This window comes from Saimiri boliviensis, chromosome 8 (genome assembly GCF_048565385.1).
Source record: "Saimiri boliviensis isolate mSaiBol1 chromosome 8, mSaiBol1.pri, whole genome shotgun sequence".
Taxonomy (NCBI): Eukaryota; Metazoa; Chordata; class Mammalia; order Primates; family Cebidae; genus Saimiri; species Saimiri boliviensis.
This window is the reverse complement of record NC_133456.1, coordinates 21719253-21740662: the sequence shown is the minus strand read 5'-3', so window position 1 is coordinate 21740662 and position 21410 is coordinate 21719253. Positions and strand designations below refer to the sequence as shown.

Here is a 21410-nt window from a genome sequence, read left to right as displayed (position 1 = left end):
CTTTGAGTTTAGACACAACATCCGACCAGCACTAATGTTAAAATAGAGATCATAAGACTGACAGAATGGACTCTGTGTCAATAGGATATCAAATTATAAACAAGACCTAAGGTCATGCCAGGCAAGGGTTCAGCCACATACCGCAGACTTAAAGAATGAATTCTGTTCTCACTGCCACAGGGTTTTCCTTTTTCACCAGCAGGTAAACAAGTACTGGCCTCAAGCAATGTTGAAACAATTGTGGCTCAGCCACCATCAGACACTGACTAAACCCCCTGTTCTACCAGCCAAGGTGTAGCTTTGATTGGACAAGAGACTGATTCCTGTGGCTTTCTCCTAATAAGAGACTACCAACCATGGACTGGCTCTGGCTGGTTTGCAGAGATTGTGCACTTAGTGCCCCTGCTTCGTCTTTTCACATATAAGGCCTAACTGTAATACATTTAAATGTTAAGTCTCGACCCCAAGGTGAACATGGGATACATGCAACATGCATGCTTGCTTATCAGACATGCACACTGCCTTCTTTTAGGAATATTCACAGCTCCTCCTATAACCTGCTGAATATGTATACTTGTGCAACCCCTTCAGCACAAATTCCTGTCTTACTCCTCCCTCACTCAAAGCAGGTGCTTTGAGTACTTGCTCTGAGCACCTGCTAAAGGCTTTGGCCAGAAGCTACACTTCCCAGCCCATGAGAACGGCCACCTTACAGACTGTAACCCTTTATAAGAAATAAAGACTCCTCTCCAAATTTATAGATCTTATCATTTTTCAGTTAAATCCCATAACCTTCCATCTCATGTGCAGCCTTGGTTTATTTTTTTAAGTATGACATACAACAGTCAGAGAAGTATATAAAATATGAATATAAAGTTTAGAGGTCATCATGTAAGTCGCTTTTTCATTCTCCAACTCAAGTGTAAGTTCCCCAAGGTTGGGACCCCGTAGCTTCTTCGGTGGCCTCTCCCAGAGCTGAGGGCACCATGAGTGCTCCACACAGACTGTGTGATTGCTGCACATGGGCCAGAGTTCAGACTTCAGTGAGCACACGTGAGTCACTGAGGATCTTGTCAACAGGCAGACCTGGGTTCAGCAAGTCTGGGGTGAGACCTGGGATGCTGTGTTTCTAATGAGTCCCCGGGTGCTAGGGTGCTGTTGGTCCACATGTGGCATTTTGGCCACAGGCCATTGAGAGAGACAGAGTGACCACCACCAAGTCAGAAAGGAGAAAGCAAGGGTGAGTATCACCCGGTGGCCCACATCCCAAACACTCAGTCACAGAACAAGCTCTCCCAGGGCCAGGGCATCCTAACCTGCCCAGCCCTTTGGTCCTGGCTGCCTTCAAGTCCCCCAAGGCCCTCAGCGAGGCATATGAGGCACACATGTACCTAGGACGCCTTCCAGAATCTCAGAGCCCCTCTTCTCTCCTGTCTCCTCTGAGTTGTGTCTGCCTCTCTCCCCCTCCTGTCACCCACCTTGCCATGTCTCTTGTGTTACCGTACTGAAATGCAGCACTCTCTGCATGGTTATGGGGGAGCCAGGGTGAAGTAACAGGTGTATTAAAGATGCAGGTTGAACTCCCAGCTCCGCCACTCACTGTGCAGAGTGAGTTCCACAGGGCCAAACAAGTGTTTTCATTTTATTAAACTGTCATGCATTCAAGTTTGTTTTCCTTATGTAAATGCAGGAACTGTTCTCATGTATTCATTTATTTATGTATTTGAAGATGTTCATTGATTACATCTTAATGTACTAGGCAGCAAAGACACGCCCATGAACAGGATAAACATGGTGTCTGCCCCTCCTGGAACAACCGCCAGGGAAAGGCAAATTATGTGCAAGAAAGCAGAAAAATAAAAAACAAGACTACAGCAGAAGGAAATAGCCAGGAATGCTGTGACAGAACATGGCAGAAGATCTGGGAGCCCTCTCTGAGGAGGTGACATTCAAACTGAGACCTGTAGCCAGCCAGGCAAAGGGCAGGGAGTCCATTACTGGTGGAGGAAACTCCAAGGGCAAAGGCCCTGAGGTGGGTTTAAGGGGAAGATGGAAGTGATTTTGTACCCTGCATGATGTCTGGTCAGAGAACTAGGTGTCCACTGAATTTTCTTTGAGCTACGATTAAGACATGGCAATAAGATGACATGTCAGGAACTCAGATCTTTCATATCTGGTGCTAACATCCAGAATAGCAAACACACGAGGCGGGCGGGCAGGGTCTGGGGATAGGATGAACGCGGTGTGGGATGTGTTAAGTCCTAGGTGTCTGTAGGACTTTCAAGGAGGTTCCTAAAGGGCACCAGGAAGCTGTGTCAGTGGTCAGGCCAGAGGGTGTGCTCTGGGATGCCACCTGCATAGCGCTGGCCGTGGCTGGAACGAACTGCCTGTGAAGAGGGCGCAGAATGAGGGATAGGGGCTGGGGGCGGTGGAGCCTTGGGAAATGCCTAGGACAGTGGAGCTGACGGAGGTGCACAGTCAGAAAAGGAAGAAACCAGGAGAGGACAGTGTCAGGGAAGCCAGGGAAGAGGATGTTCCCAAGGAGGCGAGGCCACCAGGCTGAGGCTCAGGGTTCGTGCAAGAGGGCTCTGAAGTGGACGGCGAAAGGGGTCCTGGCTCCTGGATGTCAGGAGGGTTGTTCAGCACCAGTGACAACAGCAAGGGAGGTGAAAGAGTGGGGTAGGCTTCAATATGGCCGTGGCCTGAGGGAAGACCTGACCCATCTCTCCAGCCCTGCTCCCCCTTCTTTCCCCAACCACCTTGCTCCAGCCACGCTGGCCTCCCAGGCTCTGGCTCGCACACTCATCCCCACCCTTCTGCCCTTGCACTGCTCCCCTCTGCCTGGAAGGCTCTGCCCTAGAGCTTGGCAGTAAAGGCTCCCTCACACCATTCCGCTACCACACAGATGTGTCCTCCTCATCCAAGAGCCCTTCCCTGGGAACTGGAGCCCTTCTGCACTATGGGTAGGAATGTAAAAGGGTGTGGCTGCTGTGGAAAACTGTATGGCGGTTCCTCAAAAAACTAAACACAGAATCGCCATATGATCCAGCAATCCCACTTCAGGGCATATACTTACAAGAACTGAAAGCAAGTTCTTGGAGAGATCTGTGCACCCACATTCATAGCAGTACCATTCACAACAGCCAAGAGGTGAAAGCAACCCACATGTCTGTCAATGAATAAATGGACAAACAAAATGTAGTTTACCCATACGATGGAATCAAAGTCAATCTTAAAGGGGAAGGAATTCCGACCCATGCTACAGAGTGGAATGTCCTTGAGGACATTATGCTAAGTGAATAAGCCACTCACGAAAGAACAAATACTGCAGGATTCCACTCATATGAAGTCCCTGGAGTAGAACAGCTGAATTCATAGACAGAAAGCTGAATGGTGGCTGCCAGGGGCTAGGGGAAGAGGAATGGGGAGTTAGTGTCTGAAGGGGACAGAGTTTCAGTTTGGGAAGAGGAAAAAGCTCTGGAAATGAATGGTGGTGATGGCTGCACGGCCATGTTATGTGCTTCATGCCCCAGCACTGCAGACTTAAACCAGAAAACTCCTAAGATGGGATTAGGTGGTAACGAGTTCTATAAAAACAAACTGGCTATTGCGGGGAACAGAGCTCCTGGGATTGGGGTGGGGGCATCCTAAACACAGAGCACCCTCATTTTTCCATTTTTAAAAAATTGTGGGAAAAGACGCATAACATAAATTGCACCACTGTAACCATTTTTAAGTGTGCAGTGCAGTTAAGGGATCTTCCATCCCCTTCTCTAGAATGTGGAACTCCAGCAGGGTAGGCAGGGACCTGGTCTGACTGGTCACTGCTGTATCTTCAGCCCTTGAAAGGGTGTAGACACAGAGTAGATGCTCAGTACATACTTACTGAACACATAAGTTTCTGTGGAAGAAAAGGAGGGACTGGGAGTAACTGAGCGAAGATACAGAGAGAAGAGAGGCAGGCAGTAGAGAAAGTTCATGTTCACTAGGAGACAAGTACTGTTTTCTGGGAGTGGGAAGTACAGGCTGTGGTTCAGAGCCCCTTCCCCGGGGCCAAGGAGAAGCAAATATTTGCAGTGAAGCCAGCGTGCAGCATGCAGCTGTGCTCCTCGGTCTAGAAGTCCATAGCACAGAGAAAGTGCATGGTGGTGTTTAACCCCAGCTGGGGACTGGCCCAATGGCAACAACCAAGTCTCAGGAGGACCCTTTAATTGGGGGCAGATGGTCAAGGTGAGGCTGCAGGTGCAAGGACTGGTGACACGGGTTGGCCAGCCTGGCAAGCACAGAGCTCTGGGCATGGGGGCCTGGCTGGGCAGGAGCAGACCTGCCACAGAGGGCATGACAACAGGAAGGGTCTGTTCCACAGACAGGCCAGACTGGGAAACAAATGTGGCCACGAGACTCAGGCGAGGGAGGGGGGTCCCTAGGAGGGGCCGCTGGCTGCTGAGCTGGTCTCAGAGGAGCTGGTATTTAGCTTGAAATATCCCCACTAGGCTCATTGTCAGGGAGGACCAACATGCCAGCCAGTCTCTGAATGTCTCCTTTCACAAGGAGTGCTATTTTTAAGTCCTTCTCACTTTCCTTCTCTCCCTCCCTCTTTCCTTCCACCTACGGCCTTTGTGTCTGTGAGTGGGAATGAGGAAAGGTCAGACATGTGGGTGGACCAGCGGGGCTCAGTCTCCTGTCCTGCTCCCCAAACCTCTCCTGTCCTGACTTGGCTGCCCCAAAACATCCAGGAATGGTAGGGCTTACCACTGCACCCCCAAACGCACCTCCCAGGGCCCACAGGGTGATACCACTCCTCACTCACACCTTCCCTGGTCTGCTCTTCTGAGGTGGCGGAGATGGAAAATTGCTCCCATATCCCACACAATGTGACTGAGGCATGGAGATGAGAGGTCTTTGCCTTTTGGAGAAACTGAATTCTCAGCTACAGTAGAGGACCAATGAGGATGGAGAAACGACCTTCTCCCCACCCCCACCCTACCAAAAATCCTCCTGCGGGAAAGAGGTGGGGAAGATCACTCACTTGGGAAACCTCCCTTCCCATCTCCACAATGGTTCAGTGGTTGGGGAGCTCTGGGCACCAAAGGTGGCCAGGGAGTCTGCCGTCACGGCCTCCTGGGGGCTACATGGCAGTGGATATGGAGATTTAAAATGTGCCTGCTCTCTGGTCCACTGATTGCCTTCCGGGATCTACCCTCTAGAAAATCTTTTATGTACATAAGGAGCTGTGTGAACAAGGTCACTGCAATGCTGATGGAACTACAAACACTGGAAGAGTCCTGCAATGAGGAAATGGCTAAATAAACTGCAGCACATCTGGAAAATGGAATACTATGCAGCCAGAAAAACATTTAACTTAGAACTCTATGTGCCAATGTGGGAATATCTCTGGGATATTACTGAAGGAACCCAACTAAGTTACTCCAGGTTTCTCATAGTTTGATGTCACATATGTACAAATAAATCCACAAAACAATACACTGTGTGTTTAAAGGAACTAGGAACAGGAATGAGAGTCCAGCGGGACTTTCACCCTCATCTGCAATGATTTACATGTTCCAAGGAGAATCTGGTAGGCAGGCATCCCCAAACTATGGCCCGCGGGCCGCATGTGGCCCCCTGAGGCCATTTATCCGGCCCCCCACTGCACTTCAGGAAGAGGCAGCTCTTTCATTGGTGGTCAGTGAGAGGAGCACAGTATGTGGCGGCCCTCCAACCATCTGAGGGACAGTGAACTGGCCTCCTGTGTAAAAAGTTTGGGGACGCCTGTTAGAGCATGCCTTGTGCAATGAAAGTGTAGGTTTTGACTTCAACTCTGATATATAACGCAAGCTTCATAAAGAAGAATGAGGGGGAGGAGGGCAGGGATATCCAATCCTATGGCAGATGAGAAGTCTGGACTCTGGAGAGTGGACTGACCTGCTGGAAAGATGAGACTAGACCTGCACACCCTCTCTCCTGCTCTTGGGACGACTGGATGCTCCTGCCTCTGACTCTGGCCCTGCTCTGGCTGGCCACAGGCTCTGCCTGGCTCTGGCCCCTGCAGGACCCATGAAGTCTCTGTCCAAGGCTGGGCTGCCTCAGCCTTGTGACCTCAGCACGTCACTGTCTCTGCTGAGTCCCAGATGAACTTGCGCAGGCTGCCTCCCTGTTCAGGTTCCCAGTCTCAATCAAAAGCTCTGACCTTTGTATGCTCTTTTACTGAGTGGCAAGCATTGTTCTAGGTCTCCTGAGACTCCTTTACCTTTGTAACTACCCTGAAGCAGGTACTATTACTGCTATCGTGACCTTACAGATGGGGCAACCTAGGAGCAGAATGGTCAGGAAGTTGCCCAAGTCACTCAGCCAGCAAGGGGCAAAGCTGGGTGGGAACTTCTTAGTCCCTAGGCTGCTGTACCTCTTGCCAGCTCCTCATTCCTGGGGATGTCTAAGCAGGGGCCTGGAGACCAGATCCTGGGTAACAGCAACATCCAGGGCCCCAGAGCTGTGCATTCAGACCCACACAATGGTCCTCCAGCATGACAGGCCCTCTCTTCCTATACTCCCCCTCTGCCTCTCCAATTCAGAAACAATAGATAATTATGACACCCCTGCCACATGGCTGGTGCTCTCACATTTGTGCTCTCATTCAACCCTCCCAGAGCCCCACAGTGACTACTAGTGCTCTCATTTCAGAGATGGGGAATGACTGGCCTGCAGTGACAGCCAGAGGAAGAGGTGCGGGGCATCCCAGAGGAGGGTTTCACAGATAACTCGGTGACGGTGGTGGGGTACATCACAAGGCAGGGACCCTGAGGTACAGAGAGTTGCACATGGTGGGCTCCACTGCTCCATCAGCCCTCCAACGTTCTCACGGCTGGTACTCGATTCCTGGTTTCAGGGTGGGGACCAAATCCCTGATGGCAACTATCTCTTTCTGCTCCAAGATTCCATGACCTCAGGGATGCCCAGAAAAGCCAAAATCATTTCTAAATGGGCACCACTAACTCAAGGCTCTCCTCCCTTCCCCACAAGGAGACAACATTCCTTCTTGAGAGAGAGGAGAGGTGGGGAGATCGGAGAAGGCCTCCAGTAACAGACGAGCAACACTGGACTTGGAGCCAGCCAGAGCTGTGCTTGAGACCTGACCCCTTCATTCACTAGCTGTGTGGCCTTGGGCAAGTTACTTAACCTCTCAGAACCTCTGTGTCCTCAACTGCAAAACCAGGGACAATGGTGCCAACTCTGAAGTTGTATGGAGTGAAAGAGATGACAGACGTGTACAGACTCAGGACAGTGCCAGACACGTGGCTCAGCACCTAGAGAGGAAGAGGCGGCAGGGAGACAAGTGAGAGGGGAGTGGACAGGGAGGGTGTGAAGGAGCAGCTGGAGGGAGAAGGGGCTGCGGGAGAAGAGGTAGGAAAGGAGCGGAGTAACTACCCCTTCAGGGTTTCTGTAGCACTTGGTAGATAACTTTATGAAAATACAGTCCAGAGAGATCAGTGGGTTTTTAAAACAAATCACCTCTGTGGAAAGAAAATGAGACATCTCATTTGGCCAGTGCTTGATAAGTGTCAGGCACCTGTGCTGAGTGCATCCACTTACGACGGTCTTTAATCAATGTGGCAAAACTAACCTAGGTTTGGAAGGGGAGGATGATGGGGAGTGGGAGGCAGGTACAGGAAAAGGTACTGAGATCTGTTGGGAAGCGGGGAAGGGAGCACTGCGCTCTCTGCCTCTCTAGTCACCCCTCAACATGCAGGCATGGCCTAGAAGATGGGTGGGGTGGGGTGGGGGCATTTCACCCTTCCTAGCCCGTTCCCCTGCAGTGGTCCTGTTCCCTGCATAGCAAATGCCTGAGCCCCATATCACCCCGTGATGTTTCGTGGGATGCCACCTGCCAGCCTTATGCCCTAGGCCAGTTCTTCACCTTGCCCATTTCTGCAAATGTACACTGTGGGAAGGGATTCATGACTTCTAGAAGGGGTTTATGGAAAGGCTGGGACTTTGTCAGTGAGTGGTGAAGGACAGCTCACTGTGAGTGGCCAACAGAGAGCACATATCACCCCCATCAGCACTGATGCACTTGTGCCCAGCAGTGAGGTCTGGGTCTTCACTCTGAAGTGGCCCCAACTCACCATCAGCCTCTAGACAACAACCTCCCTCCAGCAGCTCTGTCCCCTCGCAGCACTGCTGCAGGGCCAGGGAAACCAGCTTTCATCTGTTTTCAGTTCACAAAACTCCCTTACAGCCTTTAACACGTCTCACCCTCATGATTTCCACTTCACAGATGAGGAAATTGAGGCCCAGGGTGTCCAGGGTCATTAGAATCTAGGCTGGTCTTCATTCAAACCAGGCAGCTCTATTCCACATCATCCACAAAGGTTCCAGAAAGCCCCAAACTTCATCAGACTCCAGTGTATACTGGCAGGAACCATGGCCCCAGCATCACCGAGGCAGGCCCCCGGAAGGCAATGCTTCCTAGAACCCCAATGCTGAGTGTCTCAGCCCTTGCATCCAGCTGGGGCCGGCTGTCTGCAAACAGCTTCCTCTGCACCAAGAGAAGGAGCAGATCTGTTACAGCCATCTCTCCACGTCCACATCTCCGATGCCATGGCCCACCTGTGGGGTTCCCTACCTTGTGGGTGAGGCTGGGGTCTCTTGAAGCACTATCCTCCTCCTCTGAGCTTCTCTGCTCTTCATCCGATGTGAGGTCCTCTTTAGGGGCTGCCGATGAGATGGGACAGACTTTGTAGGGCTCTGTGTAGGTGCTAGGTCAGAGCAGGGGAAAGAAGGGTTAGAGCTTTTTGTTTAGCAGAGGCAAAGTGAACCTACCAGTGGTCCTGTTCACGCCATGGGGACAGGAAATGAGTAGTAAGTTTCAGGCACAAACCTCCTACTTCCCCACCCCCAGCCACACTGGCCTCCATTTAGAGCCCTGAACACACCAGGCCCTTGCCGCCCAGTGCCTTTGCACATGTTAAGACAGACTTGCTTCCCTGGCAGGCTCCCACGCCAAAGGAAGGCCTGAATAACTCACGATGCAGGCAGGAGACGCTGAGTCTGAGTGGTCTGGGGTGTGGACTGGCCTGCTCAGACAGCAGGGTTAGTCCTTAAGGTGGCCATATGTTCTGGGCCTGAGTAAGGGAGGCAATGATACAGTGGACAGAATCCAGGATGTGTGTTCCAGCCCCTAGTCCCAGCCTTGTCATCAGCAAGATCGCAGACAAGACATTGCTCGGGGCATCAGTTCCCACTCAGCTGCACGGTGAAGAGGATTCCTGTCTCACCTTCCTGGCAGGTGCTGTGAGCAATAGAGCTCATCTAGGCGTGACAGTCTCATATCTCTATGCCTGTGACTACACCATAGGCATTGCCAGTAAATAATGAACACAGCAAGAAAAAAGGAAAAAAAAATGAACACAGCATTCAGTACATATTTACTTATTGTCTGCTTTGAGTAGGCACAGGCTAGGCATTGGGTAAAACACTGGTGAGTGAAGCAGACATGGTCCCTGTCCTCAAATGTCAACAACTCATGCACAATCACAAACTGTGATCCCCACAGCAGAGGCTCTGGCCCCATCAGAGCAGCCTCCTTGCCCTACTCCTGGCTCTCAGCCCTCCTCTCCACAGCAGACTGATTATTCCACAAGAGACTGTGCCCTTCTCCTGCTCAAAGACCTTCAGTGGCTCCCTCTTGCTATTGCCAGTGTGGCCCCAGACAACTCACAAATCTCTCTTGCTACTCGAAATCTGGTCTTATTAAATCCTTACCAAAAATACTTATTCCTACCCTCCGGGAATGCCTGGATGAGACACTGGAATGACAGATGGATGGCAGGACGGAAGGGAGCAGCTACTTCCCGGACTGCCTGGGCCAAGTGTAGCCCAGAACTCAGGCAGGCAGTGCACACTGGCCTTTCCTCAGGCCCTGGCCCAGGCAGGGGGAAGTGAGGCGGGTGGGGGACATCAGGGGAGGAGAAACAGAGCCTGGGCTAGGAACCTATCCTGGAGCTCCTTAAGTACCTTTCCTGGGAGCCAGAACTGCAGGTACCTATCCCCAGAGCACCCACAGCCCAAGCAGTGTGGGGTCTCTGCCAAGGCCAGAGTAGGGTCCCCTGCTCCACAAGCAGCTACAGGGCCAGACAGAGCAGGGACAAGGTGGCCTGTCTCTGCCGGGGCCTCCACTGACATAATGGGTTGAGGGTGGGGACTGCAGCTGTGCACTTGTGTGCAGAGGCAAACCCAGTCCTCACCAAGGCTGAGCCACTACCTAACTAACTACCCAACAGGCTGCCCTCTGGTCAGATTTATTTCTTCTTCCTTTCCAAAAACATTGCTTTTTGGCCTTTTCTTTCAAATGATGAGAGAAAACAATGTATTTTGCAACAAGCAATACACCTATCGCCAAGGTATACAAAGAAAGAGCCCCTGCTAGCTTGCTGAGGTATGCCAAAGCCTCCTTCCATCCCAGGGCCACCTTCACCTCCGCTGCCAGTCACCACGCTGCCAAGGGCTGCCAACTCCCGCCACTGAGAAGCGGTTCCCAGCCTAAAGGTCAGGGACAACTCACTTGCTCAGCAGAGCTCAGAGGAGGCTCAGCAAAGTGGCTGCATGGACCGGTCTCACAGAGCCCTCACTCCCCTCCCTCCAGAGCAGCCTGCATCAACCTGCAATCCTTTTTCCAGAAGACTTGGAGTGGAGTCCTGCCCTCTCTTGAAGAGGAACAGCCGCCTCGGTCAGCAGAAGCCTGTGGGGCTCTATCCAGGATAAGCAGTAAGAATGAGGGACGCAACAGTTAGCAGTGCTCCTACCACGCCTCCTCCTCACCCAAAAGGAAGGTGCATGCCAGGCAGCAAGCCAGAAACCCGAGCGTCTCCTAGCACAGCTGCTACGTGAGCAGCATGTTCCTCCCAGGCTTACCTTCAAATACTGCCCGACCACACATGCAAGACAGCTCTATCACAGCCTCTGCAGGCTAGGACACCTCCTGCGTAAACAGCCGTAACTGGTACCTTCCTGAACTCTCCGACTTCACCCTGGCTGCTGCCCAATCTGTTCTCCGCTCATTGGCCAGAGTAATCCTCTCAAACCCCAATCTGATTGTGCTGTCTCCTGGCTTAACTTCTTCAGGGCCATTCCGGGGCTGCTGGGATTTGGTCCCAAGAGCTCAGCCTGCCCAGAAAGCCTGCAGGACCTGGGGAGGGCAAGGTGGGCACCCTCAGCTCCTGCTGCTACTACTGTGAAGTCTCCCTAGTATCAGAAGCTGCTGGGCATTACAGAACCTGGGGCCTCTGCCTCAAGCCAAGCAAGGGGTGGTTTCCGTGGAGTAGAGCCACGGGTGATCTCAGGGAGAGGACTCACAGAAGCCAAACCCACGGAGAGGGAAGGAGATAGCTCAAGGTCATACAGCAAATCCGAGCCAACACACACTGCCTCTGAAGGTGCCTCTCTCCATGTTTGGTCCCTTTTAGAAACCTGAAAGCAGACGCGGTCGGGGACTGTCAGTGCACTGATATGTGGAGCTGGGTCTTGGGTGGGCCTTGGCTTTTGTTGTTATTTTATTTTGGAAAGTCAGCGGAGTGCAGAGATGAGAGTTCATGCTCTTGAGTTAGGCTGCCTGGGTTCACATCCTGGCTTGGCTATTTTTTGTTAGCTATGTTTAACCTCTCCAAGCCTCAGCAGCGCCTAATTCACAGTGAGTTACATAAGGTAAGACACTCAGGACGGTGCCCAACACATGACAACTTCATAACCGTCAGCTTTCTTCATGATCAGCTCTGTATTCTCCTGTCCCTTCCCATCTTTGTGGTTCCCAAACCTGAGCCACTCCCCCATCTTCACAGTGACCCTCCTGCCTCCAGCTGTTCTATCATTTGCCTCATGTTTTCTTTAAGTCAACTCATTTATAACACTTGCTACTGACTCTGGTCTCATCCTAAGTAATATTACCCATGAGGTCATATGCTGTATTCTTTTAACAATGTATTTTTAAATTTATTATTATTACTACTATTTTTAAATACAGGTCTTGCAATGTTGACTGAGCTGGGGTGTACTGGTATGATCACTGCAACCTCGACCTCCTGGACTCAAGCAATCCTCCTGCCTCAGCCACTCCAGTAGCTAAGGACTATGGGCCCACACCACCATGTTCAGCTAATTTTTTCATATTTTTTGTAAAAAAAGTGGTCTCACTATATTTGCCACACTGGATTCTAACTCCTGGGTTCAAGCAATCCTCCCACCTCAGCATCCCCAGTAGCTAGGATTATAGGCATATGCCATCACACCCAGACCCTCTTTCAACACTTTAAAATAAACCATATAATTATTAAATTATAATAATGTGTCTGACTAAAGTTATCCTGCTCACATTGGAGGTGCACAGACCTCACAGAAGGACCTGGTTAACTCAGCCTCAGTCATGGCAGTCATGGAGCCCATGCAGACGGCGCTCTTTTTATTCTACTTCTTTCTCTGATTCTGCTTTTCAGAAAGATCACTAAAAGAGATGTCCGGGGCAAAGTTTCAGATGCTCTGATGATATTTCTGGCTCTTTTATTTCACTGTCCTATTTAGGAATTATGAGTACAACAGATGGGGATAAGTCACCATTAGAAAGGTGCTGGTTCCTGCTTTCGGGGAAGTGAAAGAGGTTTAGGCTCTCAACACTTAAAGGAGGCTCCCTCGAAGGCCAGAGAGTGGACACACCAGACTCGCTGATGGGGTCACTGGGCCACGGTCCACGGATAAGACATTCATGTGGGCCACAGCCACGGCATACCTAGGGGTATCAAAATGTGTACTTGTGGGGCCTTGCCCCCTGCCAAAAGCCAAACCAGTCCCACTCCTGTCATTGGACGTTTCCTCCCATTCCCTGCTCCGGAATGCACTTCCCCTCCTCCCTTAACCCCCTACTGTGTTCTGAATTTCTGTTCACTCAGAATTGTAAATGTTTAGTTGTGACCATGATGTACTGTTTGGGTCGGTGTTCCTTTCCAATGCATACTAATATATTATTGTTAGTATAAATATGAATATATTTAACGACATGGAAAAAGTTGTGGATTTTCTTTTTTAAGTTTCTTTCCCTTTTTGGCAGGAGTGGTTCGAGATGTAATGGACCCACATGGAACTTGTAACATGGGGTCAACATAATAGAACTAAATTCAGATATTAAATAAACTCTTGTACCCTGTGCTGGGAAGAGGGAAGGGGAAGGGGAGAGGGGAAGCAGGGAGAGGAAGGGAAGAGGGGAACAGGGAGGGGGAGGGGAAGGGGGAGAGTGCTTTTGGCCAGGCACAGTGGTTTACTCCTGTAATCCCAGCACTTTGGGAGGCTGAGGTGGATCATGAGGTCAACAGAGAGGCCATCCTGGCCAACATGGTGAAACACAGTCTCTACTAAAAATACAAAAATACAAAATACAAAAATTAGCTGGGCGTGGTGGCGGGTGCCTATAATTCCAGCTACTTGGGAGGCTGACGCAGGAGAATCACTTGAACCTGGGAGGCAGAGGTTGCAGTGAGCCAAGATCGCACCACTGTACTCCAGCATGGGCAACAGAGCGAGACTCCATCTCAAAAAAAAAAAAAAAAAAAAAAAAAAAAGAAATGAAAAGTGCTTTCACTCTTGAGCAAGGGGTGTCAAGTTTCAAACAGGCATGAGGAATGGGTTTTGAGACTACCGCACAGCAGGGTGACTACAGTCAATAATAAGTATTATATATTTCAAAATAACCAAGAGTAATTTTTTTCTGTTTTTTTTTTTTTTGAGTAAGAGTCTCACTCTGTCACCCAGGCTGGAGTGCAGTGATACGATCTGTTAACTGCAACCTCTGCCTCCCAGGTTCAAGCGATTTTCGAGTCTCCACCTCCCAAGTTGCTGAGATTACAGGTACACGCCATCATGCCTGGCTAAGTTTTGTATTTTTTAGTAGAGATGGGGTTTCACCATGTTGACCAGGCTGGTCTCAAACTCCTGACCTCAAGAGATCTGCCTGCCTTGGCCTCCCAAAGTGCCAGGATTAAAGGCACAAGCCACTGCGCCTGGCCAACTAAGAGTAACTTTCAAATGTCTCACCATAAAAAATGATAAGGTGATGGATATGTTAATTACCTTGATTTAATTATGCCACATTGTATACATATACTAAAATATCACATTGTACCCCATAAATGTATAAGATTATGATTTGTCAATCAAAAATAATAGTAATACATTTTAAAGGTCTAGAAACATCTTTAAAATATGCTTTCACAACATGAAAGAGCAAGTATGATTTAATGCCTTTGCAGAGTCAATGAAAAAGTTACAGCAACAGACCCCATCTTAAACAGAAGTCACAGCAGTAAAATACGCAAATCAAAACATTCCAATACTACAACAAAGACTATCAACACAGCTGCTCCAAAGTGCGCTGGTAGTGCTACCAGGTTGATCATATCAGGGCAAGGAAACACCTCTGAGAGATGTTAACTGCTTCCCAAATGCTCTGACAGACTCAGGCAGAACCTGTGACGTGGGCAAGTAACCATGTCTTCCCTTGGGGAAAAAGACTGGAACACTTATACATCATATTTATCTCCCCAGTCTGTCAACAGAAACCTCTGAGATGAGTGCTTTGCTCAGTATGGTCAAAGGAAGCCTGTAAGGCTCTATATTTTCAGCTATCTGGTGCCTGCTTGGTTTTTCATCCATTCAAAAAAAAATTCCTATTAAGAGCCCTCTGTTGTAGATTCTGTACTACAGATACTAAGGGTACAGTGTCTACAGCCTTTCTAGTCAAAATGCCCATTATAGTAATAACTAGGTGAGGTGTTATCTTCAGATGGATTCTTTGAGCCTACCAGTATATTACATATGAAAAAGCTCTCTAACCCAACCATCTGCCTAGCCAATCATTCACCCACCCATACATTCATCTATCCATCCATCCATCCATCCATCCATCCACCCACCCATCCATCCATCCACCCACCCACCCATCCATCCATCCATCCATCCATCCATCCATCCACCCATCCATCCATCCATCCATCTGACCATCCACCCACCCACCCACCTACCCACCCACCTAACCACCCACCTACCTACCCACCCACCTACCCACCCACCTACCCACCCACCTACCCACCCATCCATCCATCCATCCATCCATCCATCCGACCATCCACTCACCTTTCCAGCCATCCTTCCATCTACTCACTCAGCCATCCAGCCAGCCATCCTTCTACCTACCCATCCCCTCACACTCACTCACCAAATACGGCTCAGCACCTGCTTCATGGAACTAACACATGGAGGGATCAAAGATGACTAAAGTATTTTCTCTGGCCTCAGAGAGAGTACAGTGAAAATTACTTCTGAACCCAGAGAGAGTACAGTGCAGTCTTTGGAGCCTACCCTCTTCAACAGCACACTGCACCGTACTCTCGGTGCTTTACTGTACTCTCTGGTCTCAGAGGTGGGCTCAGAAATCAGGCTGCCTGGGTGGAACCTCAGCTGTGCCACTTCAAGCAAGTTTCTTAACCCCTTCATGTCTCAGCTTTTTTTTTTTTTCCAGTTTCATCCATAAAACAGGGGTGATAGTAATACAGGTATAGATTATTTAGAGCAGGCATCCACAAACTTTTTACACAGGGGGCCAGTTCACTGTCCCTCAGACCGTTGGAGGGCCGCCACATACTGTGCTTCTCTCACTGACCACCAATGAAAGAGGTGACCCTTCCTGAAATGCAGCGGGGGGGGGGCCGGATAAATGGCCTCAGGGGGCCGCATGCGTCCTTCGGGCTGTAGTTTGGGGATGCCTGATTTAGAGGATTCACTCAAACAATGCAACAAAGGCACTCAGAAGTAGCACAAAGAAGGTCTTCATTAGGTATTAGCTAATGGTGTTGTTTCCATAGCCTGACGGCATCAGATAAAATAAGTTTATCAGAATAACCCATCAAAAGGATGAAAATGCAGACTGCCCCCTCGTTCCATCAGCTGGTCTCTTTCTGCTCTCTGGCTGACACTAAGCGTGGTTTAGAACCAGTAGAAAGGCCCCGATCTCTATAGTACCTTACAACTTACAGGCACCTTCATATCTGTTTCCGTGCTGAGGTCTCCCAGTTACCCAGGGCTCAGTGCCTATGTTTTCTTAAGCCCCAAACCAGGACCCAGGATCCGAAACTTTACTGGATGGTAAGTGAGGAAGGACATCTCAGAGATACAGTTTGGAGGCCAAAAGGATGAAATTTCAGTAAAGCACAGTAGTTCAAGCCTGTAAACCCAACACTTTGGGAAGCTGAAGCAGGAAGATCGCTTGAAGCCAGGAGTTCGAGACCTCCCTTGGCAACAAAGTGAGATTCCCGTTTCTAAAATTAAAAAAAAAATTAAAAATTAGCTGACTGTGGTGGTTCATGCCTATAGCTATTAGCCTCAGCTTCTTGGGAGGCTGAGGCAGGGGAAGTGCTTGAGCCTGGGGGGCTGAGGCTGCTGGTCATACCACTGCACTCTAGCAGCCTGGGTGACAGAGGAAGGCCCTGTCTCTAGATGAAAAAAAAAGGATGACATTTCTAAGCATTATTTTAATGGTTTAAAGGACAGAAAAATCATTTGATACTAGTCAATATCCCTTCATGATAAAAAACTCTCAATAAATCAGGTGTAGAAGGAAAGTACCTCAACATAATAATGGCCATATATGATAAACCCACAGCTGACATCTTACTGTTAGCTTCCAGCTTTTCATCTAAGAGCCAAAGCAAAATAAGGGTGTTCACTCTCACCACCATTCTTCAACAGAGTACTGGGAGTCCTAGCCAGAGCAATAAGGCAAGAGAAAGAAATAAAAGGCATCCAAATTGGCAAAGAAGTCAAATTGTCCCTGTTTGCAGATGACATAATGTTATATATGGAAAATCCTAAATATTCTACCAAAAACCTCTTTGAGCTGACAAATTCAGTAAAGTTGCAGGATACATAATCAATACAAAAAAAATCAGTAGCGTTTCCATGTATGAACAATAATCTACCTGAGAATGATTTTTCAAGAGCTACAAAAAAATTCACAATACTACATTTACAATAGCTACAAGAAAACCCCAATCTAGGAATAAATTTAACTAAGAAGGTGAAAGACTTCTACAAGAAAAACCATAAAACACTGATGATTAAAAAAAAAATCAAAGAGGATACCAACAAATAGAAAGTCATTCGATGCTCATGGATCAGAAGAATTACTATTGTAAAAATGACAATACTTGAAGGCCTCTGTGTGCCCTCGGAGTAGCCATCATGAGCAAAGCTTACCCTCCCGAGTTGAAAAAATTTATGGACAAGAAGTTATCATTGAAATTAAATGGTGGCAGACATGTCCAAGGAATACTGCGGGGATTTGATCCCTTTAAGAATCTTGTGATAGATGAATGCGTGGAGATAGCGACTAGCAGACAACAGAACAATATTGGAATGGTGGTAATACAAGGAAATAGTATCATCATGTTAGAAGCCTTGGAACGAGGATAAACAATGGCTGTTCAGTGGAGAAACCCATGTCCTCTCTCCACTGGGCCTGTTTTACTATGAGGTAAAAATTAGGTCGTGTATATTTTCACATTAGACTTTTTGTTAAATAAACTTTTGTAATAGTCAAAAAAAATGACAATACTTACCCAAAGCAATTTACAGATTCAACATAATCCCCATCAAAATACTAATGACATTCTTCACAGAAACAAATTAAAATTCTGAAATTTACATGGAGCCACAAAAGACCCAAATAGTCAAAGCAATCCTGAGCCAAAAGAATAAAGCTGGGGGCATCACATTACCAGATTTCAAAATATACTACAAAGCTACAGTAACCAAAAAAGCATGGCATGGTATAAAAATGGACACACAGACCAAGAGAACCAGAACAGAAAACCTAGAAATTAATCCATGTATTTACAGACAGCTAGTGTTTTGACAAAAGTGCCAAGAACACTCATTGGAAAAAAGGTGGCCTTTTCAATAAACGGTGCTGGGAAAACTGAATATCCATATGAAGAGGAATGAAACTAGATCTTCTCATCTCTCATGCTATAAAAAAAATCAACTCAAAAGGGATCAAAGACCTAAATGTAAGACTCAAAACTATAAAGCTAGCAGAAGAAAATATAGGAGAAATGATTCAGGACATTGGTCTGGGAAAATATTTTATGACTAAGACCTCAAAAACAGGCAACAAAAGGAAAAATAGGCAAATAGGATTGTATCAAACTACAAAGCATATGCACAACAAAGGAAACCATCAACAGAATGAAAAAAACAATCTACAGAATGGGAGAAAATATCTGCAAACTACTCATCTGACAAGGGATAAATATTCAGAATAGATTAGAAACTCAAATGTCTTAACAGAAAAAAAAATCTGATTAAAAAGATGGGTAAATGATCTGAACAGACATTTCTCGAAAGAAAACATACAAATGGCCAACAAGCATATTTTTTAAATGCTCACATCACTAATCACCAGGGAAGGCAAATCAAAACCACAATGAAATATCTCACATCTGTTGAATGGCTATTATCAAAAAAACACAAGATAACAAATGCTGGCATGGATGTGGAGAAAAGGGAACTCTTCTGCATTGCTGATGGGAACGTAAATCAGTAGAGCCATTATGGAGAACAGTGTGGCGATTCCTCAAAAAACTACAAATAGAACTACCACGTGATCCAGTGATCCTACTACTGGATATTTATCCAAAGAAAAGGAAATCAGTATATAGCCAAAGAAAAGGAGACATCTGCACCCCTATCTTTACTGCAGCACTACTCACAGTAGCCAAGATAATGAAATCAACCTAGGTATCTAACAACAGATGAGTGGATAATGAAAATGTGGTATACGTACACAACGGAACACTATTCACCCATAAAAAAGAAAGAAATCCTGTCATTTGTGGCAACACGGATGGGATGGGAGGACATTATGTTAAGTGAAATAAGCCAGGAACAGAAAGTTAAATATTGCATGTTCTCACTCATACATGGAAACTTAAAAAAAAAGCTGATCTCATAGAAGTAAAAAGTGGAACAGAGTATACTAGAGGCTGGGAAGGGTAGGAGTAAGGTGGGGAAAGGGAGAGATCTGTTAAAGAATATAAAGTTAGAGCCAGGTAAGAGGAGTAAGTTCCAGGGTTCTATAGCACTGTAGGAGGACTACAGTTATCGATCACAGATTATATCGTTTCAAATAGCTAGAAGGAGGATACTGAATGTTCCCAACACAAAGAAATGGTCAATGTTTGAGATGATGGTATGCTAACTACCCTGACCTGATCTGTAAATTACATATATCAAAACATCACTATGGACCTAATGCATATGTATGATTATTATTTGCCAATTTAAAAATAAAAGAGGGCCAGGTCTGGTGGCTCACACTTGTAATCCTAGCTCTTTGGAAGGCTGAGGCAGGAGGATTGCTTGAGCCCAGGAGTCCTCAAGATTAGCCCTAGCCACACAGCAAGACCTCCCAGCTCTACAAAAAATTTAAAAACTAGCTGGGTGCAGTGGTGTACACCTGTAGCTACTCAGTAGGCTGGGGCAGGAGGATCACTTGAGCTCAGGAGGTCGAGGCTGCAGTGAGAGATGATCATGCCACTGCAGTCCAGCCTGGGTGACAGAGTAAGCTCCTGTCTCAAATGAATGAATGAATGAATGAATGAAACAAAAAATAAAGGGCCAATGGTCTATTTTACCTTGAATGGGATCTTTCCAGGAAATTCTAGTCATGTGGTCATTACAGGGGTAATATGGTGCCACCACTCAAGAAGTTTACCTGGGGAGTCACATTCTGGGAAAACAGGAAAATGGCCATGTGATCAGGCATTGCAAACTTAGTGACCAAGTAGCCTAGAATGTTGGCATCAGACAGAAGAGTCACTGTGTGACCTTAGGCAAGCCACTCAACCTCTCTGTTTCTGACCTATAAAGTGGTGATAACTATGGAGGTTCACTGTGGGAGTCAATGAGAACACGATGGTGAAAGCGGCCACAGCCTGACATATAGCAGGTCCTTTCTGGCCAGCTCTGAAGAGCCTGCAGAAGGGCCAAGTTCTAAACCCCCGCCTAGTCTCCCTGGGGCTGTATCCACCCTCAAAGTCCATTTGTGCTGTAAAGGGAACATCAATTAAAGCTGCCCAGAGCCTGTTACCTTAAATGACCCTCCAAATGAGCCTAGTCCTTTTCAGCAGCCTAGAGTTATAAAGGACATGTGCCTCCATGTGGGGAGACGAACGCTATGTAACACAGCCTGGCGCTGTCCAACCCTGACCATTTAATTCCATCCTCTGGAACACTCGTTGGGAGCCATGACTCTGAACACAGCCAAAAGGGCCTGATAACTTGAAGGAAAAAAAAAGAAAAAAAGAAAAAAAAAAAAAAAAAGGAATGTTTTCCCCCCTGGGAATCTCAGTGGGTGCTCCAGCATCAAATTCTATCCTCACTGGTGCAGAGATTCACGTGAACGGGGCCAGATTGCAGACATAACTTCTCCCAGCCCCTCTGAGACAGGCTGGGACCTTTCTGAAGCTCACCAGTCCAGCAGGGAGGGGAAGGAGGCTTCGGGGCTGAGCTCTCCGGGAGCTGGAAAGTTTGAGATGGAGGAGACAGGCTGGCGAGAATGAGTATCCCAATTAGGAGAATAGCTGAAAGAGCTTGTAAGTGGACAGAGGGGAGGGCTGAATATGGGATTAAGGGATTTCTAAACCCTCACACATTTGCTCCATTCCGTTGTTGAATCCTTCACCCCTCTGTACCCCAGCACCTCCCTAGTACTAAACAGCCCCTCCAGGACTTCCCCTGGTGGCTCCTTCTGCTCTGATGTTTCCTTGTCTACTTCCTCACAGGGACATTGTGATCTCTGCAGATGGAGCTATCATTTGCACTGTAACTGGGAGCACCAGTGGCAAGGCACAGCACAAATGTGATGCTGTGGAGATACCCAGTAACCCGTGCATCATCTGGGTTACGTCGTGGCTGTCCTGGGTGGGCCTCAGTTTCAACATCTATAAATCTGAGGCGGAGGCTGCACTCATGGGTCAAAGCACAAAACACCCAGAGATATGAAACTGCTGATACCAGACGCACGCACCCCACAGCCTGGGGGCCAGGCCCTGAGAGCAGCTGCCTGCCTGGTGCCTCCTCATGCCTGAAGTGAAGGCCCCTTCACGCCTCTAGGAGAGAATGCATTCTGCACCCAGGGTCAGCCAAGGGATAGCCTTCTAATGGTTCCCAGAAACATGACCGAAGGAGCGACTTTAAAAAAAATTCAATTTCCATTTCTCACTAAGTAAAAACAAAAGTTCATCCTTGTTTTCTGACCTGAGACATCCCCAACCCTCCTCTTAAAATGCAGCAGCATCAATGGTTTCAAAAGGATT

The 21410-nt window shown here is 47.9% G+C and overlaps 1 protein-coding gene and 1 pseudogene across 1 annotated transcript in view; one reads left to right on the top strand and one right to left on the bottom strand.

Annotated features, from left to right (window-relative positions):
* Positions 1-21410, bottom strand: part of FGD5 (FYVE, RhoGEF and PH domain containing 5) — a 126920-nt gene that overhangs the window by 65698 nt on the left and 39812 nt on the right. The window contains exon 3 of the mRNA XM_003926167.4: positions 8624-8756. Coding sequence (XP_003926216.3) covers positions 8624-8756 — 133 coding nt within the window. The remainder of the gene's footprint in view (positions 1-8623; positions 8757-21410) is intronic.
* On the top strand, positions 17268-17505 carry LOC120367178 (small nuclear ribonucleoprotein G pseudogene; annotated as a pseudogene).